The following is a 26,722-nucleotide window of genomic DNA, read 5'->3' on the forward strand; positions in this document are numbered from 1 at the left end:
TATGAAGGATTTGCTAATAGAATAGCAGTTATAAAGAAGAAAAGTGAAACACGTAGAAAAAATGAGATATACAAAAATTATTACTATGTCAGTTAATAGTTGGGTAATCTTTAGCATGAATTGTGGCCTTACATCTTCCCATGGAGTGAACCAAGTCCTTTAGTTTTGCAGCTGTTATAATGTGAAACCAAGATTGAATGATTGCTTCTATTAACTGGGTTTTATTGCTGGGTCGCTTCTGACTAACAAGTTTCTTTAGTCGGCTCCATAGATTTTCAATTGGGTTAAGGTCTGGGCTATTCCCAGACCATTCCAGCAGTGGAATATGATTATCTTGAAACCACTTTCTGCACACAGCAGCAGCATGACATGGGGCTGAATCCTGTTGAAATATAAATGCTTCATTGTCTTGGAAAAGATAATGTGCGGAAGGCTTCAGTTTGGGCTCAAGTATTTCATTAATGTATTTTTGGCCATTTATATTCCCATTAATCATACAAATACTGCCTACAGCTTTTTATGTCATACAACCCCAAATCATAACACTGACTGGGTGTTTCACAGTACAAGTAATGCAGTCAGGATGCAAATCTTCCGATTCTTCTCCTTAGGTATTTTATGCCATCACTACCAAACAGGGAGATCTTGGTCTCATCACTCCAAATAACACTGTCCCATTGTTCCTTTGTCCAGGTAACATGGGTTTTAGCCCAGTTTTGTCTTTTCAACCTTTGTTTGAGAGATAAAAGTGGCCTTTTTTGTGGAATTCTAGATTTTAGGCCAAATTCCTGCAGTCTGCACCAAACAGTCCTTGCACTCAACTTCACATTGCATTGCGCCATTTCATCTTGTATACACCCAGATGATTTTCTTCTGTCACGTAGGCACAGTCTCTTAATTCTTCTATCATCACTTGCTGTTGTGCACCTTTTCCTGCCTTTACCAGTGTGGTTTTGTAGTGACTGAGTCTCCTTATACCTCTTCAAAAACTTAGAAATGCCACCTTTGGTTAAGTTTCCACCAATTTTTCTTCTAATTTCTTTATAACTGCAGCCTTGTTCACTTAATAATACTATCTTACATTGCTTTCTGGGCAACCAGTCAACTCTTTGCACCATTACTTTAATTTTATTACGTTTTACAAGCTCACTAAATGAAAGAACACACACACAAAAAAACCCAACCAACTTGATAGCGATCACATAACACACTGACAAATGTCCTCCTCTCAGCTTCAATACATGACATCAATAACTGAATCCTACTGTGATCTGATTGGCTAATTGCCAAAACAAGATGACACCTGATTGGCTCTCTAAACACTCATGCTCATTCGCTACAATCAGAGGAAGGAAAGCTACCCGATATCAACCTGAGCAAGTTGTGCTTCCTTTTTCTGGTTATTTGGCTATACCTTTTCACAGAATACAGGGACGTGGTGGCTCAGTGGGTTAGGACGCTGAGCTTGTCGATCAGAAGGTCGGCAGTTTGCTGAGTCGAATCCCAAGTGCCGCGTAACAGAGTGAGTGCCTGTTACTCGTCCCAGCTTCTGCCAACCTAGCAGTTCGAAAGCACGTAAAAATGCAAGTAGAAAAATAGGGACCACTAAGGTGGGAAGGTAACAGCGTTCCGTGCGACTTTGGCGTCTAGTCATGCCGGCCACATGACCACGGAGACGTCCTCGGACAAGCGCTGGCTCTTCGGCTTTGAAACGGAGATGAGCACCGGCCCCTAGAGTTGGAAATGACTAGCATGCATGTGCGGGGGAACCTTTACCTTTTCCTTTCATAGAATACAGATAATTGAACAAACTTTGTTGCATTACATTCTTGATTAAATTATCTTTCTATTGATATATAATTTTGTGGTACTACTCAAAACAAAAGTGGTGTTATCAGCCATCAAACCTCAAAAATACACTTTTCCCAAAAGGTCTCCACAATTTTGGCCACTACTGTATAACAAAACTGGTAGGTGTATTAGTATCAGTACATCAGTGTACAGCAGAGGTGTCAAAATGCCCACCTGAGGGCTGGACACGTCATCAGGAAACAACGCCCACCCCATTGCTGACAATGGCGAAAAAGCTCCAATACATTGCGCAACGTCACGTGACATCATGAGTTTGACATGTCTGGTGTATAGTATCCTCCTCAAGATGTAAGTGCCACAATTATCCTTATTCCCAATGTTCTGGTCTTTTAATTCCTATGTTACACAGCTTTAGTATTTGAGTTATGACTAAAGCAACTTTGCCTGCCACCCTCCTGCTTACCTTTCACTTCATCTAGCCACAAAACAGCACACGCCTAGTATCTGCTGACACACCTGGATGTATGTATAAAATAGGGTGTGTTGAAACCCAGGTGTAAAGTGGTTTTCCTTTCTCCTCGTGTGACTAAAGCCTCATTTTATGTACACAAAAAAGAGGGTAGGAGGCAGTTTTTCAAGCAGTCAACTCAGGACGCTCTTAAAGGCATCACTGATAATAAATAAACAAACAAACCATCAGGAGGCTCTCCAATAAGACTTATTCATTTCACCTGGCTGCACAAAAAAGTGGATTGTACTAAGTGTGAATTAGCTGGAAAGAGGGATTGCCCATGGAATTCTCTTACCTGAGACCACAGAAAAGTTTGGGCCAACCCAGATTTATCACTATTTAACCCTGGACACATGCCTAGGTTTGGTTGTTTTTTACAATTCTCTAAAACTAAAGACCAACTGAAAGATACGCTCTGCTCATCTACAGAAATTATGCAAAAGTAAAAGGAAATAAGAGGTCCAAGCCTAAAGTAGTACAGGTAGACCTCCCTTACTGTGTCATTTAGTAACCATTCAAAGTTATGATGGTCCTGAAAAAATAACCAATGTCTGCATTTACAATCTTTACAGCATTCCTCAGTGACATAGTTGCCATTGCAGTTAGTACGTGTCCCATGCCTGACCTGTTTTTCTTTTTCCTCCTCTCTGCAGAAAGGAGAGATTAGAAAGAAAGGGACATGTGAGTAAGTAGATACCCAATGGGGAATACACATCAAAAGGAATGTGGTGGCACTAGCAGCCTGAACTATGCTGTGTAAACAATTCAGTGCATTTCTCATTATGTGCTTGCTAACTCTCTTGTAATCCCTTCATCTCTAATCTTTCCACTCTGCCCTGGGGGTGGGGGAGAGGTATTGGTCTGGCACAGGAGAGTGCCTTCAGAAATTGCTTGAGTTTTCTCTCTCTTTCTCCCCCCCCCCTTCACAAAGAGATTACTTAAGCAAGTGGGGGTGGGAGAGGAAAAACAAACAAATCTTTAGGCATTATTTCCTGGGCATGATCCCATTTTTTCATCCCTGCCCCCAAACAGCAGAGATTGGAGAGGAGGAAAATACAAAAGAGTAAGCAGGCACACAATGGGGAACACACAGGTTGGGGTAAGCATTCCAAAGGGCAGGGGAGTGTACAAAAGGAAAGCATAATTGTGGTCATGTGATTCCCACTTAACAACTGCTTCAGTTAGTAACAGAGCTGCTGTTCCCAATTGTGGTAGCCAAATGAAGATTATCTGTAATCCTTTCACAAGCTAAAAAATGGGCTGGCCAAATTGAATTTGCTATTGAATAAGTACTAGTTGGATTCATACCACACACTGTCAAGAAAAGATTTTATTGTGATTTCCTGCAATATGTGAACCAGGTCAATCTTCAATTCAGATTGATCGTGAGACAGAACACAGTTCTTTCCCTTAATCCATTCCATGTGTGTTTTCAACAGCATCTTAATATTCCTGCTATTAAGGATTTCAGAAAACAGATGCTAAAGTTGCCCCCCTTCCCCAAATTGGTCAGCATTTTTAATTACAACTACCAGCTGCTCTAGAACAAATATTCTTCTAGTCTACTAATTTTAATACACAAATGTTACCAGATGTCCTGCCTGCCTGTGCAGACAAATAAAATCTATGCCTTAATTATACTACTCTTCAGAGGAGTTGCCCCAAAGGCCACTGATTTAAATGGAACTTTGAACTAGTTCACATCTTGCCTGTTATACTTCAAATATGAAATCCTGCCTTTTGAGTAAGTTGGCAGCAAAACAGTAACCTAACAAAAAAGAAAATATTGTTCATTTCACATATTTGCAATATTTATTTCTGTGTGCCACCTTTGCAGACAAGTGAAAACATATTTGGATTTTTTTAAAAAAATGTTACTTTAAAACACTGAATATTTGGGATTTATGTAAAAACTATTTTTAATTCTTAAATCAGGAACAAAATAATGAGGTCAGGAGAGGCATATGTGTAACCATAGAATTAACTATATCTTTAAATATATTAAACTATATTTTTAAATCCAACATTGCTTGGACAGTATAATAGTCCTACTATACCACTAAATAGCCTGAGGTTGCCCTTGGATCGATCTAATATAGCTAAACCTCTGGAGGCCAATCTTCCCCTAAGCTAAGAAATAAGTGTTACTCCTGAGAGGAAACCACAATCAGCTGCATTTGTCCCCACCCACTTATCCAAAAGAAGATGCCCCCAAGCTAATTCCAAAATGAATTGCTCAATTCTCACAGGTGGGGCAGAAATCCTATCTAAACTGACATCTAGGTCAGAACTAGGTGAAAAACATGACTTTTTGGTTGAACCCCGTTTCCTGGTTAAAAATTCTCTCCAAAATCTGGCTGAGCTGTGTACATCACAAGTGCTTTCAGAGTAGTAATATTACAATAAATTTTTTTACATGTGTGCGCAAATGCATTGGAAAAACAGAAAAGGGCTGCAGCCACAGATGTAAGCAAACTGCCATCTCAGGCAACAAATACTTGGGAAGTGATCATTATTATGATTTACTAGGTGTTTATTAGGGTTTCCGCCTATCAAATAGCTCAATCTGCATTATAGTATAGAACAGGCTTGTTTGCCCTATGGTTCCACACACGTTTGCCTCTCTTACTTTAAAAATCCATTTAAAATAGTTTAGAGCAGTCAAAGGCTTTACATATTATGTGCCATTTCCTATTTTTAAAAGTTGGAAACACAGAAACCTCCATCTTGATTTGTTCTCTCCTTAAACACAAACACAAAAGAGAGCCTTGATCTAATTCTCCCAAAGGCACTCTGAGGGGAGGGGAAGCACAATTTTTTTATTAGTCTGAAATCAAATATGTCCCACTCTTGTAATTTAAAATCCATACAGAAATATACTTCTCTAAAACAAAAGCTAAAAAATGCTTTACTAATTCCAACTCAAAAGATGTTAACTTCCACCTCAAATTAAAATTGTAATTATCTTGACACAGAAGTACTACTAAATTTATTGAGACCTAAACAGACATAGAAAGCTGAGATGGAAGGTACAACAATCAACATTAAAGTCGAGTATTTGTCTTTTTTATATTATTTAGTTCCCTTTTGTATAGGTTTTGTAAAATTTTAACCTTTTAATATTGTAAAACTACCCAGAGTTACCCTGTGGTAAGATGGGTAATCAATACATTTAATAAATAAACTCCACATATTTCAGTAGATTTTAAAATGAAAACTTTAAAGGAATCCAACATCATCAAAAGATAGGTAAAGCACTGATTTCAGCAACCTCACTATAGGCTTAGATGTATTTTACCAATTTGAATTGCACCCTGAGGTAATAATTTATAGCATCTGGAAGCTTATTTTCCACTTGACAATCTCATACATCAAATTTTAAACTTTTCCTTTATAAATGTAAAAATGTCAGACAAATGATTTTTTTTAAAAAAAGGATAAATCATGGATGTAACCATACTGAGGAATAGCCTAGGTCTGGCCTTGAGTTCCAGTCATCTCTCAGAGGACATCTGGAGAAAGATCATTTGGGCCTCCTGTTAAGATTTTCCACAGAAAACCTTTCTGCTAAGTACCGTACTTTTGATCAGTAAACTAGTCTCTTTGGGAAAACTGTTGTTTTGTACAATCAAGGACAATACATCTATGATATCCTGGGTCTAGCTAGCAAATCCAGGAGCTAAACCAACCCTCCTAACAAACCTTGATATAATTGTAAAGACCCAGTCTGGTTTTTACCCACCATCTTTGTGTAAATGGGATTCCAAGGGAGTTGCAATTTGGGGAAGCAAAATCTTATTTTCTTCTAATTAGGCACAGGACTGATTCATTAACTATTCCAGGAGCACATTCATTCCACTTTTTCTTCTACTTTGTCAACTACAGTGGACATTTAGGATCCATACTAGCCTTTGGCTATGTTGGCCTGAAATTCTAGCATCATAATGACAAAACATGAGAATATGCACCCAGGGCAAGCAAGGCTGAGCTATGCTAACAATTCAGATTGATTTCAAAACCAAGTTCATTATCACCCCGTTTCTTTTTAGGTAACCTTAATGTTTCTGAAGGAATAATTCTATTACAATTTACAGATTCATGACTCTCCGAACTACCATCTCTAAGATTATTTGGGGACAAAGAGAAAAAAAACCACAAGAGTTTAGAAACCTTGTTAGCAGTGACAGATATTTTTAGCAATTTTCAGAGGAAAAAAAGCTGACAAAAATCAGGCAATATACAGCTAAAGACTAAAGGAAATTCTTCTCTCAGTGCAAGTGCCATGTAACCACTATTTTAAGTAACTTCTGAGGTAATTACCTGCTGAAAGGCATTAAAAAAAATCATGGCAACTGGGAATCCTAAACTCCTCACAGAATGGAAGCTACTCAAGTAGTCATATTCCAGCTCCAAGCTTATTCTTTCTCCCACTTCAAGACACTCTTATTTTAAAATTCACACTGTAACAATACTACTATAAATGATGCCTACAGCATGTACACGGCATGTTGGAATGGATTCCTCAGCTTAGTCTCATTGTATGTACGTTGGATAAAATAAACACTGACAGCTTTTTTCCATTTGTAAAGGCCCTATAGCAGCTGTGGTGATCCCACCACAGAGCAATGAATTAAGCCTGAAACCCAGCTGGAACAGAAGCCGCCTTTTTTTTCTTCACAATATAGCAAGACTATCATTGTTAACCTAGGCATTGTTGCAAAATATTGAGAGGGGGAGAGAGGGAGACAGAGAGAGAGAGGGGAGGGGAGGGGAGGAGAAGAGAGAGAAACAACCTCATAGAAAATTAGCTCCTATAAGCATGCAAAGCCACATGCACGCACACACATATTTGGAATGAAAGGCAAATCAAGTTATCTCAGTAAATTCATCAATTGCAAAACATATTATACACACCTGCTACAGTTTAATTTTTATATCCAATTTGTTTTGAACTCACATTTTGTAAGAAGATACTTCAAAATAATATATTTTTAATATTATTGAGGAGAGGGAAATCTAATCCAAAGTATAACTCCTAACAACTCTCTTTCTCTCCTCCCGTGCACTAGACTCTTTTCTGTTTCTGACAAAAATAATAACCAAGCTGAAAGGTTTAGCAGGAAGATATTTCTTTTTTCTTTCAGCTTGCATGGAAGCGAAAGAGCTGACACTTGGTTTAAAAGCAATCCTGACAAAATGCATTAGTTTTTATTTTTTTTAGGGTTTCAGTAATCAAAGTTTCTATCCAAGACATCAATATTAGAAGCATTATCTTCTCTGCTCTAGTATAGCAAACCTCAAGAAATCCACCTATTATTGTGCAGAGGTGGAAGAAAATATATTGGTTCCATGGATTTCTAAGGACATCAATAAGCTTTATGGAGAGGAGCTATAATTAACTGTTTAAAAGATACCAACACCTGTAAGAAAACCCCAACATATCGGGAAGGAAAGGGATAAACACCTCATCCTTCCTCCCACAGGCCACATCTCAACTGCCAAACAGCCCCTCTTATAACTGCTTTTCCTCAGAGGAAGCAGCTGTCTTTTTTTTGTTGTTGTTGTTACACACATGTATATTTAATACATGTTTAGGTTTTCCAAGACTGAACTGATGCTTCAATGTTCACATTAATAAATCTTGCTTAGACTGCCCAAAAGCACCGCTACAAGATTAAGCATTGCTAAAATCAGTTTTAGTACAGAATGACCATTAAGAAACCATTGATAATACAAGCAAAATGTATATATACCATGGTTAATACGTAATCAGTTTGAAAGCTTCTAAAGAATCAGCCCAAACAAATTACTCCATGATGAAACTATTTCAAGTCAGACTCATAAAATCTAAGTAGGCTGGTTCCTAGAAAATCTCAGGCCAAAGTTCAACTGAGCTCTAGCAAAGCAGACCTTTTAGGTTGATACTTTCATTGTTAGTTTGGCATGGAGTCTATCTGCAGTGCCTTCTGATCCCATTCTTCCAAACTAATAATCTAGATGACAACTTAGAGGCCGAAGACCAGAAGACATTAATAAACATTTTCACATACCTCTGATATATCGCATTTGTTGGGGTATTAAACTAGAAGCAATTCTGGAAGCCAGCTGTAAAGCAGAGTTTATTTATTTGATCATATTAGCTTTTTATAAGAAAGAGGTTTCTTTTTCTTTATTTTCTCTCTATGCAACTCATATTAAAAGTATTGAAAATGGTGCATAATACTTTCTAATTGCTTCACATACTCAGATGGTTTTAGTATTTTTCAGTTATTGTACACATTAAATTCACACTTGATACAAATGAATACTTGAATAACTCAATATGAATTTTTCTCAAGCAAGGAAAATGCCCGGAAAGTGCAATCTTATCTACATATATCCAGAAGCAATTCTCATTTTGTTCATTGAGCTCTATTTTCTAATAAATATTACTGAAGAATGTACTATATTCCTTAAGATGGGAGATAGCTCTGTAGCCCTCCCAATATAACAAAAGCCCTTTATGACTCTGTCATATGTCTTTCATGCATATATGTGTGGAGAGATGTTATATGTGTAAAACTAGACATGGGATCTGTAAATATGTTTATGTTCAGGCTGATGGGCCTATTTGCAGTCCTGAAAGCATAATATTGGTATTCTCACAAATGGATACCACTGTTGAGAACAGGCACTCACAAAATAACATTAGAAAGGAGTCTAGTTGATCCCCAATGCCTCCTCTAACCTCTCAGGATCTTGTCTCAGCTTCTATTGTCTTTTATTCTGGGCAGGTGATCACAATTCAAAACAAAATATTGGACAGCAACAACCACAGACTATTTTTACTTCCCCCAAATGCCTTGGGGATCTCTGGCACCAAGAGGCACTCCTGGAAATGCAAGTTATGCTTTAGAGCATGTAACTTCCTGTTTTATTGTTTTTAATTAAAGCATTGAATAATAGAAATAAAAGCAAGTAAGGGAGGGAGCTGAGCATGCACAAAGGAAATACTATAGACTACTGGTCACTACAGGTACCCTACTGGGCCTCCCCTAGCCTGAAGGAAAAGTGTGGGTCAGCATGTGTGCATAAATAAAAGGTTGTTTTATTAATAATACTAGCAGATATGTCATTGCTCAGCAAGGTTTTTCTTTTTTGAGATCAGGGTGGAGTAGGTGTACTGTACAGGAAAATAAAGAAATGTACTAGGGGAAGCCTGTGGCAGATGGAAGGAAGTTTAACCCCATATCTAAGAAAACTTTGTAATTTGGATCTCTACTTTTAGGTAACCAATAAACTAGGGATTGTGGTCAGGATACACAACAAAATTCTAAGAAATTTTTTAAAATGCCTGTCCTATTAATTGTTTAGGTGTTCCATTAGTTTTTTATCTCAGAAATAATTTGTTTTTTCTAAACTAGCCTCGCCACTTCAATGTCCGGATATGCTAGACAGCAAAATATATAATATTGGCTAGAGGAGAAGGAAAATGTATTTCAACATATCTGAAAAGCAACAAGCTGGATAAGGCTCTCTCAAAGGATAACGGGATAAGAATCACCCATTACAGCATCAACTACGTTGAGTGTTCCAATCAATGTATATTTCCATTAGTGCTTTATAATAGACTCTCTTTAGTTTTCCCTGGGTTTTTGTACAGAATTAAAGTCTGTATTTGGATGAGAGAATTTCTTACTCATCCCTGTCATCCTTAATCCACATGAATTCCAACAGAACAGAAATTAATGCAATAAAAATAGACTTTGTAGAAGGGGTCTGATGCTGTATGAAATAGCATGTTCTGTCCAGATAGCTGGCCATTCTCCCACACAAGGTAATAAAGATGCTTTAAAAGAACACACCAACATTTTCATTTACTCCTTCCTATATCCATCTAGACGTTTTGACCTATAAACACAAATATCTCCAGATAGCATGGCTAATGAGCTCTCGGGCCCAGGCTGAGGAGAAATTTTTTAATTGGGGTTTTAATTGTGTACAGGGTTAATTTAATATTTTTTAATATGGTTTTAACTTTTGTATGTTGGATTTTTTAATTCCCTGTAAACCGCCCTGAGTCCTCAGGGAAAGGGCGGTATACAAATGCAACTAAATAAATAAATAAATAATGGTTTATAAATGAAAACATCTGGAGGAATTCATATTGACGTAGTCAGAAGTGATGTAGACCAGTGCAAACAATATGCTGTTTAATATTTTTAGGGAAGCTCTCAGGCATATGATAGTCAGCTCCTTCCTTCTTATTCAATTGGACACCCAAAAATATGTACTTCTATGATCTTATGGTATGGTTCATATGAGATTATGAATCATACAATAGCGTATCTGTTTAGCGCTTAATATGAAACACAAATGATACTATTATGGCTTTGAGCCATGGTTTAATATTATATCTTTATACAACCAATAGTTTATTCAATCTCATGGTTAAACTACAATTTATTGAAAGGACACTCAACCTGTTTGAGAAGTGAGCACACATTATAGGTACTCTCATGAAGTGACTCGTGGTAATAAACATTTTGGAAAACTGATTTATCTATGAACTTCTGTAGTTCTTCCTTCCTCTATCTCTTTTTCAACAAATGGACAGATTTTGAATCAAAGCAGCTGCAAGCTACCATTGCCCTTCATTTTAATTTTATTTTCTAATAACGTTTAGGACCATTGAGAATATAAAGATAGCTTGGAAGTAAAAATTATGTTGGAGACTGACCTTTTTTGTATTATGCCACCTTCTCAATTTTTTTAATGAAGATGTAGAAGCATCCAGTATTATATAGGAGAGTTCCAGGAGGGAATATGCAAGCAAATTAGCACATCTGGACACCATACTTGAGATTTTAGCTTTATTACAATATACAAATGCAGCCAGACCATATGTTCACAAATTACATAAAAACTAAAAATAAACTCCATAATGGCTTAATGTAGTAATTATTAGTACCGTAATCCTATATTGCATGAGTAAGTAAAAGGGGGTAGATCTGAATATCTCCATTACACTTCTGTAAAAGTAACAATGTAGAGGGGAAGTATAAAATATTAAAATGCAAGAAGAAATACAACTAATTACATAATAGTTAAGGAAACACCCAAGCTGGCTTGTATATGAATGAGTCACTTGAAATATGCACGCAGAAAAGGTGTAAGGTGAAATAGTGCTAAATAAGCCACTTATTTTTAAAAACTTCTGAAGCAGCTGAAAATATTTCTGCCTCTACTCTATTCAGTTCACTGATAAAAAAAATAAACAACCTACTGTGCCTTGCCACAACACTTTTATCTTCCTTTGAGGAATACAAGCACGCCAAGCTTATTAACTTACATATTATATTATAATAAAGATTACAGAAAGAGTTTTCAGTTGAAGAGTTTAATTAAATTTCAGTGTTTGACAAAAGAAAAATACATTTATATTCCTTTTTAGTAAAGAAATACAGTTGGAGAAGTTTGGTCGGTTTGATTTATATTACCGGTACATAAAAAGTAAATTTTTAAAGTAATTTCAATATACCGGTATCTAATTATTTCAATGTATGTATATTTTCAAAGAATCTCAGCTATGAATCCAAGTGCTTCTGTATCTCCAATACAGGCTCCACTTTTTCTTTCCAAAAACAGCCCTCAGTGTCATCAAGGGACTTAAAAGTCCCAGAAGAAGTATTTATCACCCTTCCAAAAGAAATGCTACAATGATAAAATGAGGTTTACACAATCACTTTGTCTTTCAAAAAAAATCCATTTGTTTTGTAGTGTTTTCTACAGTGTTTTCTCTTTATCAGAACTCAAACCTACATTTGCAAGCAAAGACTTCAATTCATCTATGACTCAGATCCTAAATTATTGACTCTCTTGCGGGTATCATACTGTGCACTAAACTCATTTGCATTTAACCTGTTTCTGCCATTAATTAATCTCTGTGTAAGATGATGAACTAAAAACTATGGTTTATTATTATTGCATTAAACAGTTCCACAAGACAAAAATAAATCTTGGTTTAAGCCTGTTTTTCTGTCCCACAGCTAACATTACCCAGGTATGATGTCCTGGTTAGATTCCTGATCATACAACAGGAAAAGCAAGCTCTCTGGACATTCAAGCAACCACGCCTCTGTGCTAGAATTTAATCAGGCATCATTTGGCCTTTCATTTGCTAAGAGAGTATACCAAAACGTGAAGCAAAATTTGGCTCTCATTTCTTTTTTGCCCACCACTAGTCATAAAACATCCTAGCCAAAAAGATTTTGTCCAGCATCAGATAAATTCATACAAGCTGAAAGTCACTAGCAAGCAAAAGAAGAAGAAAGCCCAACATTTAGTATAATCAGTTGAAACAACAGTCCCTTCTTGCATCATTTGTAAGTAAATTCTACTAATTTCAACAAGACTTAGGTACTTCAAGACTAGGGCTATTAGGCCAGGACTGTAAAATTACAGAAGACCACTAAGAGGCAGGTAGCTGACTCTTCTGGATTTCTTTGATACCAACTAAGGTTCACCTGGATGTTTGCAGCATCAGTCCAGAAGCCTTATTCACAACACACACTATGATTCACAGACAGTGGCGTAGCGTGGGGGGTGCAGGGGGGGCCGGCCGCACCGGGCGCAACATCTGGGGGGCGCGCTCGCACTCGCAGCTCTCTGCCCCTGCCTGGCTCACTCACTCTCTCTCACTGCAGTGCTGGCTGTGCAAATCCGATCCGAGCCGCCGGGTCGCCGCCCACTGTGGAGGGGGGGTGCCAGGCGTGCGGTGCGGTGCAGAGAGAGAGCGAGGGACTATCTGGGGGAGGGACAGTGCAGCGGCCGGGGCGCAAATTACTTGCCTTGCCCCGGGTGCTGACAACCCACGCTACGCCACTGTTCACAGATGTAACCTTAGGGCTACACTGTAAATCATTAAATAAGAACCTGGTCCACATTTCAGTTGTATTTGCACGATTTCCAGTACTAACATTGCTAAAATATTTGTAAAAACAAGCTCAGATGGGCCCTGGAAAGAGTGGGGAAGGCGAAAATGGCTCCTCAGTGATGATGGAGTCAAATCATTTAGATTTTGCACAAATCTGTATTATATAATACAACTATTATAACTTTAAGCTATAATAAATCTTGAGGACAATCCTTAATTCTGTCTTTCTGATATTTGTGAAACTGGATGGCACAGTAAGCCACAAATATTAAGGAGACATGGATAACAAAAGGTAAAATGTTGCTACATGCATGCTAATTAACTTGAGTTTTTTTAACCTTGAGTGTTGTGAGAACAGCCTCTGGATCACAAAAGCTATTTTAAGGGAGGTAGATTTTGGTTTGGCAGCCTACCATTATGATTTATAAAATATGGATTATGATTTAATCCAATGTGTGAACCCAAACTGTGGTTTATGCAATAAACCATTTTTATAACAAATCATTAGACTTCCAAAGAGAAAAATAGTCATAAATTCTGAACAATAATCTTCAGACAACAAACACAATGTATATTCCCTCCTAAGAATTCATATCATTTATTATAACTATTAGCCAAAGAAAAATATACTTAACAAGTTATGGATCTGTTAAACCATTTTCAAAACAATCAGAATGGATCAGTTATCTGAGTCAGATTTTCTAGCAAAACATGGCTCAAATTTCCTGATACAAATATCAGCAGTCCTATTTTTTTTCCCCATCAACCATAGTTCAACAAAGTTAATTGTCTTGGCACATGCTCCCGGGTTGTTTGCTATTCTTCTTAGCACAAAGCTCATACTTCCAGAGCCAAACTCAATAAATGATGTAACTCAGAACCAAATATATAAAAATCTTTATTATAACTGTCAATCTCTTAATAGATTTAGGTTCCAAATTGTCCAACTCTTCCACTAACATATAACACTACAAAATAGCAGTTCTTAGGCAAGACACATGCACTGAAGTGTATTTAAACTAATCATAAAATCTACAGTTAAATAGAATGCAGCAGATTTTTATTCAATTTTTATTTTTATAATAAGCAGGAATTACTAGCAAATTTTATTTATTTATTTATTTATTTATTTATTTATTTAGTTAGTTAGTTAGTTAGTTAGTTAGTTAGTTAGTTAGTTACATTTATATACCGCCCTTTCCCTGAGGACTCAGGGCGGTTTACAGGGAATTAAAAAATCCACCATACAAAAGTTAAAAACCAAATTAAAAAATATTAAATTGACCCTGTACACTTAAAAACCCCAATTAAAAATTTCTCCTCAGCCTGGGCCCGAGAGCTCAAAGAGCCAGGTCTTCAGGCCCCGGCGGAATGATCGGAGGTCGGGGGCAGTTCTCAGCTCCACCGGCAGCTGGTTCCAGAGGGCAGGCGCTCCCACTGAGAAGGCCCTATCCCTGGGTGTCACCCGCCGGCAATCTCTCACCGGCGGAACCCTGAGCAGACCCTCCCTGTGGGAGCGCACCGGGCGAAGGGCGTTTGATGCCGGCAGCAGGTGTTCCCTCAAAAGCCCAGGCCATGTAGGGCTTTATAGGTAATAACCAGCACCTTGAATTTCACCCGGAGGGCAACCGGAAGCCAATGCAGCTCGCGGAGTAGAGGTGTTACATGGGAGTATCGGGAAACCCCCATTACAACTCACGCGGCCGCATTCTGCCTATCATTCGCAAGGCTCCAGACAAAAAATTAAGTTCATGTTTGAACTTCTGATTACTTAAAAAACAGAATGGAAAACACTCTATCTTTGTAAATTAAAAGATGTAAGCTAAGTTTATTTCTAATCAAATGTTTAGATGTTTAAATTTCAGTAAAAGCAGTAGGATTACTTCCAATGGGAATGCTTAAATATAGCTGCACATTTTTAAATACATTTTAAAAGCCTATATTATGTTCAATTGCCTGCAAGGTTTATTGAAATTCTATCTATTATATTTATAGTCAACCTTCAGTGTCAGATCACAGCCTATCCAGTCCTGCAATCTGTTTTTCATATATCTATGTTAATGTACAGGATGCAGATAATATGAACTAAAGTAATAATAAGCAGAGTAAAATGATACTAGAAATGTATAGAAAAATCAAGCTCTGGGATATTTAAATCTCAGCAATCTAGAATACAGGATCTAAAACAGAGGACCCCAACCCTTGGGGCACCAGGGACCAGTTCTGTGGAAAGAGGTTTTTCCATGGACCAAAGGGTGCATGGTTCTGTCTGCTGCCTGCATCTTGTGGATGGGGCTTTGCTTGTTTGTGCAGACCGGTTGCTGGCATGCCGCAGCCCAGTACTGGTCCACAGACTGGGGGTTGGGAACCCCTGATCTAAAATGTTTTGGAAGAAAGAAGTATTTTCATTTAATACTCAGAAGATCCTAGCTTAAAATCCAGTATATTTGGGAAACATAACCAAAGACCAATATACTGGGTCACAGCATCTTCACCTGCCAACCGGGAGAAACTTCTTGGAACTTTGAGAATTTCCAAGGTAATGAGCCATTTCATAAATCCATTAGCTTGGCACACTTGCAATTTGAACTCTCCATGCAAAATTAATGTTTTTTTTTAATAGTTAACATCCACAAAGAACAGCACCTTATCAAATTGTCATGCTACAGGAGTACATAGTCAGTGTGGACCACACCATTACTTGATAATATTTTCCAGTTTAGCACCCTTAGAAACTCTCCTTTGGGCATTTGCTTGAACCTGTATGGATAGCTTAATGGACCCTGAGAGGTTCCAGGCAGCGCTGGGGTCCCCACCTGCCTCCTCTGCTCACAGCTCACAGCGGATGCCTTAGTGGAAGCCTGGGAAAGGACAGCCACGGAGGCACTTGACCGAGTTGTACCCTTGCGGCCCCTGACCCGGTGCAGATCCCAGCGGGCTCCATGGTTTTCTGCGGAGCTCCGGCAGATGAAGCGTCGGAGATGGGGCCTAGAGAGCTGTTGGAGATCCAGCCGATCTGAATCCGACCGATTACGTCTAAGAACCTATATTAGGTCTTATCTCACGGCGATAAGGGTGGCGAGGTCTAATCACTTCGCTACCCTTATCGTGTCCGCAGATAATCGCCCGGCCGCCCTGTTTAGGGTGACCCGCTCCCTCCTTAATCAGGAGGTGAGGGAGGAACCCTTGCAGAGACGTGCCGAGGAGTTCAGTCAACATCTGTTGGACAAAATCGCTCGGATTCGGACCGGTTTGGACTCCGACTGGGCAGAGTCTGACGATCAGGACACGGGTGGTCTTGTCAATGTTATCTGGGAGGAGTTCGATCCTGTGACTCTGGAGGAAGTGGACAGGATTATGGGGAGGCTGAGCTCCACCACATGTTTATTGGACCCGTGCCCTTCCTGGCTGGTTTATGCGGCCCGGGAGGGGACACGAGGCTGGTTCCAGGCGGTTATATCTGCATCTTTGAGTGAAAGTAGTTTCCCCGCCATCTTGAAGGAGGCGGTGGTGAGACCTCTCCTCAAGAAGCCTGCCTTGGACCCAGCTGTGTTAAATAACTTTCGTCCGGTCTCCAACCTTCGCTTTCTTGCGAAGGTTGTTGAGAGCGTGGTGGCACATCAGCTTCCTCTGGTTCTGGATGAAGTGGATTATCTAGACCCGTACCAATTTGGCTTCAGGCCCGGGTACAGCACGGAGACGGCATTGGTCGCGCTGGTGAATGATCTCTGGAGGGCTCGGGACAGGGGATATTCCTCTGTCCTAGTCCTATTAGACCTCTCAGCGGCTTTCAATACCATCGACCATGGTATCCTGCTGCGGCGTCTCAGGGGATTGGGAGTGGGAGGCACGGTTCTTCAGTGGTTCTCCTCCTATCTCCTGGGACGTTCGCAGTCGGTGTTGGCAGGGGGACAGAGGTCGACCTCGAGGCCTCTCGCTTGTGGAGTTCCTCAGGGGTCGGTCCTCTCGCCTCTCCTGTTCAACATCTATATGAAGCCGCTGGGTGAGATCACTCGTGGTTTTGGAGTTGGGTATCATCAGTATGCTGATGATACCCAACTTTTCATTTTGACCCCAAACCACCCCAGTGATACCCTCGATGTGATGCCCTGTTGCCTGGAGGCGGTTCGGGTCTGGATGGGGAAGAACAGGCTTCGACTCAACCCTGACAAGACTGAGTGGCTGTGCGTACCGGCATCTCGAGATATTCAGAATATTCCATCTCTTTCTATGGGGGGTGAGTTATTACCCCCCGTAGATAGGGCTCGCAACTTGGGAGTCCTCCTAGATTCACAGCTTTCTTTAGAAGACCATATAGTAAATGTGACTAGGGGGGCCTTTGCCCAGGCTCGCCTGGTGCGCCAGTTGCGGTCCTATCTAGACCGGGATGCCTTGCGTACGGTCACTCATGCGCTCGTGACCTCTCGTTTGGACTACTGCAATGCTCTCTACATGGGGCTGCCCTTGAGGATCACTCGGAGGCTCCAACTGGTACAGAATGCAGCCGCGAGAGTTGCGTTGGGAGTTTCCTGATACTCCCATGTTACACCCCTGCTCTGCGAGCTGCATTGGCTTCCAGTTGTCTTCCGTGTGAGATTCAAGGTGCTGGTAATGACCTACAAAGCCCTTCATGGCATGGGTCCGGAATACCTCAGGGAGCACCTGCGGCCAGCATCAACTTCCCTTCGCCCAGTGCGCTCCCACAGAGAGGGCCTCCTCAGGGTGCCACCGGTCAAAGAATGTCGACTGGTGGCACCCAGGGGGAGGGCGTTCTCTGTGGGCGTGCCGGATTTAGGGAACCACCTTCCGGCCGAGCTCCGGATGGCGCCCGACCTTCGCTCCTTCCGGCACGATCTAAAGACCTACCTGTTCGAACAAGCCGGCCTGGCCTGATGGGTGATGGGTTTGGGTTTTATTGCTTTTTATGTATTTTAACGTATTGTTATAGTTTTTGGGCATCTTGTTTAATCTCTTTTAATTTTTGTACTCTTGTCTTTTAACATTTATTGCCCTGTTCACCGCCCTGAGTCCTTCGGGAGAAGGGTGGTATACAAATAAAATTATTATTATTATTATTATTATTATTATTATTATTATTATTATTATTATTATTATTGTTATTATTATTATTATTATTATTATTATTATTATTATTATTATTATTATTATTTATATGAAAGTCAATAAAGATTGAAGCTCTACCCCTCATTCTCTGATTTCCCTGTGTCAGACTCTCTAGGTAGACCAGACCCTGAAATCAATTCCAACACAAAGCTAAAACTACTTTTGCTGACATTGGCTACAATAACTGGACCTTGCAACTGATACTGCTGTACCTCCCCCTCTCTCTTATGACTCAGTGAATTGGGGAGGTATCAGCATGAGCCGGTTATATGGCTGAACTGGACTTCAGTCCCTTTTGCCTAAGCAACAACTCCTGCATTATCTCCATCAAAGTCATCTTCCTTACTCTCCACACCATGCCAAGAGATATAAAGAGCCATTTTGGTTGCTTTTGCCTGAAGATAAGCACAGCTTTCCTTCCCCATTATGCAACCCTAATAAACCAGGAAGCAATGAAGGAGTTATCTATTGCAATTAGATTTCTGATGTGCTAGCCTGCCTCATAGGGTTGATGTTGGGGAAAAGCAGCAAAAAATGCTTTATGCGGCACATGGATCTCCTATACGGAAAACAGGATATGAATATAACAAATAAATAAATGAAAGACACTAAATCCATGAGATAAACAAAATATACATAGACTAGCTTTTAAATTTTAGATAAATAAAATTCTGAACAGGTCTTTAACAAAATTTAGTGAAGTTCTTGGTCAAACTAACGGCTCTTGTTGTTCTACTCATGATGTCACTGTCACAATTTATGGATCTGGCTATGTGTGGCAATGCCTGTCCTTGCATTATAGATAATCTTGAGATAACTGAAGGCCAGTTTTCCCAGAGTTTCATAAGGAAATCATGAAATCAAGTTAAACTTTCCCATTTCTAAACTCCCTTGTGTGGGACTGTATGCTAATTTCTCTGTTGGAATTACACTGTATGCCAGAGCTGGTTAAGAGAAAAAATACCCAGCATTTTTCACTTCCTTCTCATATTCTCTATCAGAACTGCAAAGATAGTAAGTTGTTTCTTATCCCTGAGCTGAGAAAAGGGGCACTTGAGAATTAAGTAATCTCTTACATGAAAAGTATTTCACATGCCTCAGTGCAACTAAGCTTGCATCAGAGATACGTAAGAAATAGCAGCAATTTCAAAAGCTCCAATTACTCTCCCAAGCAAACTCACAATTGCACCAAGATGTGATATAAATGGAGGGCCATGCTCTGTTGGGAAAATCAGAAATCCCAAATAAAGATGCAGCACCAGACTAAATGCAATTAGCCCGTCAAGCTTCCCAACAGACAAGAGTGACATGCAGTTACTGCCAGCACTAATTGGCAGACCCTGACATAAATCCCTATTCATTCCTCACCAGTTTTTTTTTTCCACCAACAACCAGCCAATGCCATTTCTTATGCCACATACAGAAAAAGGTAAAAAGCATGTGATTATTTAGAGGACTGAATGTACTTGCGAAGCTTTTCTGACCCTTGCAATCCATAATTCAATTGCTATCCACATAACTGACAGTTATCTGGGGACTAGGTTAAATTAAAAATGGTCAGGATGATAGGATTTTCACACCCATGAATTTATTGACCTCTGATGGCAATTTGCCCATCTTCCATGCTAATTGTTTCCTTCAATAGAATCAGGAGCTGATACCTACAGTCAATGTTTATGTGTAACATTGTTCTTTACACATAAAAGTGTAAAACTCAGTGATTTGGGAATCCTTTTAGTTCTGGTTCATGAAACATGCTTCCAGAAACTGCCAAACTGCCCCTGGAATAGCCTCATCTAAAGGAGGTTCAGCATGGTCCAGAGGCAGAAATGTGGAGTTCCTAAGAACAATGCTTTTCTTAAATCTTTGAATTGTATATAACCATAGTGAGATATACAAAAGAGATTGATATTTGAAATTCATCTAAACTGATATTTGAAATTCATCTAAACTATGTCCCACTGAGCATGGTAGGTTATACTTTAAGTAGAAATATGCAGAACTCTACCATTAGTAGTGCAGAAATTCTCTTTGAAGATTTACAAAACTCTTTGGAGAATATTAAAACTCACCAAATTTTGGATATTTAATTGAATATACAGGATATCCACTGTGTACTGAAAACTTAACTGGAAATTATCATGGAATTATAAAAAAGTTTCGATCACATGAAGTCCATGTTCCACCATTGCAGAAACACAAGCCCTGAACAATTTCATTAGAAAAAAAAGGGTCACTATTACTAATCTTCCATTTATTAGAGGTGTCTCCTTAGGCATCAATTAAATTGATTAACTACTGTACTTTTTAAATAATTGTTTAGCATATCAAACATGGCTAATATTTAAACTTGTTATTCAAGCCATCATAGAGATATGTTTTTATGAAGTTATCTGTTTGTTTCTTTGAGTAGTTCTGAGTTTAATCCCATTTTATCCTCATACCAATATTATGAAAGAGAATGAGTTAAGTAGAAGAAGTGTAATTACTGCAAGACCACTTAAACAATTTAAAATTTGATTCAGGTTCCCCTAGCCAAGTCAACTAACATGATCCTTAAGTAATGTATGTACCCAACCTTTGATTTCTATTGGGAAAGTTACAGCAATTCTCAGAAAGCTTTGGATCAATGAAACAGTTAAATTCCAGAGGCTCACTTCCTTCACAGGGTTAGCTGATGAATTTTAGCCCCCAGACACAGCTGCCAAGAACCCTTAAGAGAAAAAAATTAATGTAATTATATAAATGTGAATTGTGGTTAGTATAGTCTCTCTACCCCACCTCAGATTTTATTTCACAATATATAAAATAAGCTTGACCACACTTAAACAAATAGGTGTCAAACGGAGCAAAACCATTCTATTCAGCGAAAGATTAAATGACTGAAGAATATAGCCTAGGTCCATCAAAAATATATTCCAAAACAACTTAGGGACCACATGATGAACTTTTTAATTAGGAAAAAAATGAATGTTGTATACACATTAGTGGCCAAGTTACTTTAATTATATAGCTTATTCCTCTAGGAAGTTTCAGTAGAGGAGGATATTTACTATTATGATATTCAAAGATCACATTTGAATAAAGAGATTTTCCCCCCCAAGTATTATTATTATTTCAGTTATCCCACCCTATTATAAAACATAGGAGGTTAAAGCACTGTTTATTAAGATACATAAAACATCACCCAAATTCCATGCATCTCTATAGATCAATATAATTCCCAACTATTTAGAACAAGATCACTATTTGTGCTTGTGGTAATAACTACAATTAACATTAAAAACAGGAATTATATACTACTTTCAATGATTCTGGAGGAGTTGTGGCACTCTCCACATAGCTGTGCTTTCCAATATCTGTATCAGCAGGAAACATGAGTTCACTTGATAAAACAACTTAAGTATATTCTAGCATCATCTCACAACATTATTTGTCCCCAATATATCATATTTCCAGTTTCAAACCTATACTTGATATCAACTTCACAGAATAAAGTACAAGCCAGCCAGCAACAAAAACAATATATTAATTCTACATACATTAATTTCCCCCTTCACTACATTATTCCACTGAGTAACCAGATGACTGCATATGCCCAATTTGCAAACTGGTTACACAAGAATATTATGACATTTTATAGGTAGGGTTGCAATCTAATTTACATTTAAGTCCAATCATATGTGGACAATATGTTCTCTGGGTACTTGTGACATCAAATTCCTCAGCCATTCCTTCTTGATGAATAAAAGCTTTTCCCAACTGCTCTTAAAACAAAATAAATAAACATTTTTTTTATTTTGACTCAAAACAGCAATTTTGGGGCAATTGTGGTCTTGTAATTTTTGAACAAAATATTGAGCATTTGTGAAAAGATGGAATCAGAATAAAACAGATTACTGAGAAGGAAGGCTTCAACCGAGGCCAAAGCCGTGCAAGAAAATAGAACATAATTAACAGGTGTGGCCATCCTTGGGATCCAAATATACCTCATTAAACTTCAGACAATATATTTAACTACAATTAAAATGCATTACAAACTTCTCTTTTTTGTGGTTTCATTTGTGATACAATGGTCCCATATATTTATTATGCGGCATCGGATTTGGGTCAACTCTTAGCAACTACATGAACCTTACTTCGCTAATCAGGATGAGCTGTTCTCGTTTTAGCCTAGTGAACTATGCAAACCCATCCCAAATGTTCCATTGTGCTACACACACACACACACACACACACACACACACACAAAGTCCAGTTAAATTAACTGAGTGGATCATATAACCACTACTGCAGGGCACCAGGAAAAAAAAAAGATAAGCTCATTTTTAAGTACCAGAACACACTTTATATGCACAGACACGGGGGAAAATGTGTCTGCTCTGTTTTAGCAAAACAACTGAGGCATACAGAAAAGCAATCACCTTTCTTCCTTCAGGAAAAAAGTTCCTTTCACATCGTAAAGATGTCTGCAAAAGAGGAAGCAGTTTAACCTAAGCAGGTCAGACAGCCAGAAGGGCACTAGAGTTACCTTCTGGGAAGGCGAGGGCGCCAAGAGGTGGAAGGAAGCACCAGAGCTATGCAAATACTTGCTTGCGACACCTGTCCGCCTAGCTCAGGGGTTGGCAACCTCGGCTCTTTTATGACTCGTGGACTTCAACTCCCAGAATTCCTGAGCCAGCTATGCTGGCTCAGGAATTCTGGGAGTTGAAGTCCACGAGTCATAAAAGAGCCGAGGTTGCCGACCCCTGGCCTAGAGCTAGAGGCCTAATCAGTACCATGCTGCACCGTCGTTTCCTTTTTCAAACAGGTAGTAGCCCCTGCGCAAACCGTTTCTCACACCCATGCAATACCCAGTCTACACACGACCCGCCTCGGATTGTGACGTCACAGAAAAGGGGGCGGGGATTTGGAATTGGAGACTTGCAAGATTCCATCGCGGCCACAGCCAGGCCCTTCCCTTTGTGACGTCAGAAGATCAACAAAAAAAAAAACTTGGCCCCGACTAAATGGCCTGGAACCAAGGAACTCGCGTTGACATTCCGCTTTAACCTGTTGCTGACGCTGCGTGGAGGATGCGTGAAACCACCACACGTAACTTTGCAAAGCGGCAAGGAAGGTCCAAAATAGCAGCCATACTTGTGATCGCCAGTCACCGCAATGGCAGAACAGTCCCACCTATTCTTATCCCTTCTCGCAACCTGCCCCCCTCCCCGTATGTGTGTGTATGTATGTATGTATGTATGTATGTGTATATATGTATATGTATGTATGTATGTGTATATATATATATATATATATATATATATATATATATATATATATATATATATATATATATATATATATATATATATATTCCAACTTGACGAACTTGTAGGAACATCGAAGATGTCGTTTTACTCCTCCAGCAGAGCTTCTCCATCCGGAGTCACTCACGAGGAGTGACACCTCAATTCCCCCCCCCAGTAAACTGCGTGAGCAGTGTTGCATTGTTCATTCGTGCATACGTAGAATATAGCTAAAGACAGGTTTTTGACGTGTGTGTGTGTGTGTTTATTTTAACGCTCCAGATTCCCCACCCCCTTTCTGCTTTGTTTCAGTACAGGGGGAACATGCGCAGCCAGCACGTTTAATAAGATTTTCTACATAAACACTTCTCTTGACAAAATACTTTCAAGTACCCTACTTTAGAATCTCAATTCCTCTGCAATGCGGTTCTATTTTTAATTCAGAATGTGATGAAAAAAAGCTTGAACTTCCCTTTTTATTAGCTGGCCTGTCTTTCTCCTAAATTCGTTTCAAAACTGCTAAAATAGTTCGTTATGACTTTATGAAGTGTTTATGGAAAACAAAGAGGAAGGGTTTAGAAAATGATCCATCCCCATTTCTAACAAATAAGAGGACTCACAAGAGAATACAACTTTGTGTCAGTTATAACAGTTTCGGTTAACACCAGCCTATTTTTTATTCAATATTTCGAGTCCTTTTTAAAAAAGGAAAAAACCCTCAGTACATTAATTTAATCTATTCTCTTGCTACAAACTTGATTAATTTGCTATCCCAATCAATCGTATATGGAGCAAAGGACAAACTCAACCATAATAATTTCTGTCCAGTAGTAAGATCATACGTTTTCGATTTTTAATACACCATTTTTACTATTAAAGCTATTTCATTATAAGCATAAAAATCAGTCAAATACAGAGCCATTTTTGCTACCAATACCACCAATGCTACCAGGCCTTGCAAGTATATTTCTCGTATCATGATGCCCAACTGGTTTGGTTTCTACTGCAAACCCAGTAAAGCAAACGATCATACAGGCTAGAGTTGATTGATTAAACATTAAACTCGCCCAAACTAGACATTAAATTTCAAGTTTACCCTATCGTCGTATAGGTAAGATGCCTCCTCAACCCCCTGAATACGTTACAACAATGTGATTATTTGCATACAAAGTGAAATTTGCTTGAAAAAGCAGTTTAGCTGCATTATCCATAGCACCCCCCCAGCCCCGTGTCTTTCATCTTTTAAAACTCGATTATGACTGTGTAATTTGAAATCAATACATTTATTCACTTGAGGTATCGCGACCCAAATCTGATTTCTAAAACATTTTTTCCCAAATAAAGGAGCTTTTGAAATTCACCTCCATTCCCAACGAATAGCCAACATTTCTTTCTAGACATTTTTAAAGCCATCGTTAACTTGACATTCACGGACATTTCCAGAAACCAAAGAAACAAATGGTACGGTACAACCACTTACATATTTCTTTTGAATTATATTCCTCTTGGGTCTTTCTTTGCTCATTCTGATATCCGGATTCTGATTGCAAATGGGGACAATTGCTTCATGAATTAAAAGCCGCAACCAATTTTGAGGGGGAATCCTTTTTTTGTTTGTTTGTTTCTTGTTTATAGTGGTTTCTTGTAATCCGATTTTCTTCGCACACAATGCAATTCTCCGTGCAATAAATCCAAAATATGTTGGGTTGCGAGGTCAAACAGAAGAAAAAAAGCCAAATCCAAAGCAAACCACCAAAAAAATCACTTTAGAGAAACATTCATAATGGAAATTTTACACCCTATACACAAAAAGACACCCTTGTTGTCCCCCTTTTCTCTTTCTCAAGCCACCAAAAGCGATCTGTAGGCCTGTAGTGTTCGAGATGTAGTTTACATCTTGAAAAAGATGGGGGGAAGGATTAAAAGGGATATTTTTTTTGTAATATTGGAAGTCACGTTTCAAGTGCTGCAGCAGACAACTCGAGCAGCAGCGAAGGCTGCACACATTGATTGTACGAGTCGCCTCTTCTTCAGTTCCCACACACACATATACAGAGACAAACACAGAGACAACTAATGAGGGCGGCTTTCCAGCAGCAACTTTAAGTGGCCCAATTCTTTAAAAATATTATGTTTTGAAGAGAGACAGGCAGGCAAGCAGACAAACCGGAGGGGGGGGAGGAAAGGGGGTAAAGAACGACTTAGGGCTTAGCCTCAATTCTTAACGTGATACCAGCCGCAAAAAAAGATCACTCTCTATGCATCTCCACAGCTACAACCCGAAGGATCCCGGTGCAGCTGCAGCCTAAGGAACCCAGGGCAGCCTTAATCTCCTTTCGCCTCGGCACACGCACTCCTGGTGGCTGCCCCAGCCGGAGGCACCAAGTCCAGCTCCCGGAGCCCAGCGAGGAATCCTGGCGAAAGAATTTGAGGACAATCCCTGCGTCCACGACACGCTCTGTCGCCAGCTCTTCTCCTTTCTGTGTCTGCAAAGCTCTTTAATTGTCCTCCCTTGCCCTCCCCCCTTGCCTGGCGAGCAAACCCAGCTTCGTCCGGCTACATCTCCCGCTATTTTGGAGCGCAAGGACGAGCGAGCGAACTACCCTGCGACTCAACCTCGCCTGCAGCAGGAAGAAGAGAAAGGAGCAGCTTCGCGCGGCGCTTAGAATCGTCCTTGCTCTCTGGGAAAGTTGCAGCCAGCCTTAGACAAAATGGCTTACAATGAAACTACAGATCCCAAGCTGCACAAGGCGCGCAGCTGCATTAGCGGCGCTCTGATTGGACGCCGGGATTGTCCTCGAGGCACCTTTCTTCCACCTGCCCCGCCCCTTGGGGGGAGTGGGTGGGTGCCATCCTGGGCTTAAGCGGAGGCGGCTTTTTGGGCCAGCCTTGTCAGCGCGTTCGCTCCGCGGTGATCGCTCGCGCGTTCGCAGCAACGGTGGCTCGTAGCTTCGGTGGGGAAGCGTGTGGGAGAGAGGAGTCGGGACGAGTTTTTTTCCTCTCTCTCCGTTTCCTACCGCTGTTTACGTGCGATTCAGGAAAATAGGGTTCCTCCTGGGCGGAAAAAAA

General features: G+C 39.6%; 1 protein-coding gene across 2 annotated transcripts in view; it reads right to left on the bottom strand.

The window, feature by feature from the left end:
* The window catches only part of JARID2 (jumonji and AT-rich interaction domain containing 2), a 244,922-nt gene extending 218,564 nt beyond the window's left edge, over positions 1 to 26,358 (bottom strand). For both annotated transcript variants that reach the window (XM_083360663.1, XM_083360661.1), the window contains exon 1: positions 25,134 to 26,358. In XM_083360663.1, the coding sequence (XP_083216789.1) occupies positions 25,134 to 25,178 (45 nt within the window). In that variant the 5' untranslated portion in view covers positions 25,179 to 26,358. The remainder of the gene's footprint in view (positions 1 to 25,133) is intronic.
* Positions 26,359 to 26,722: the final 364 nt, after the last annotated feature.

The sequence above is a fragment of the Vipera ursinii genome (genome assembly GCF_947247035.1).
Source record: "Vipera ursinii genome assembly, chromosome: 3".
NCBI classification, from domain to species: Eukaryota; Metazoa; Chordata; class Lepidosauria; order Squamata; family Viperidae; genus Vipera; species Vipera ursinii.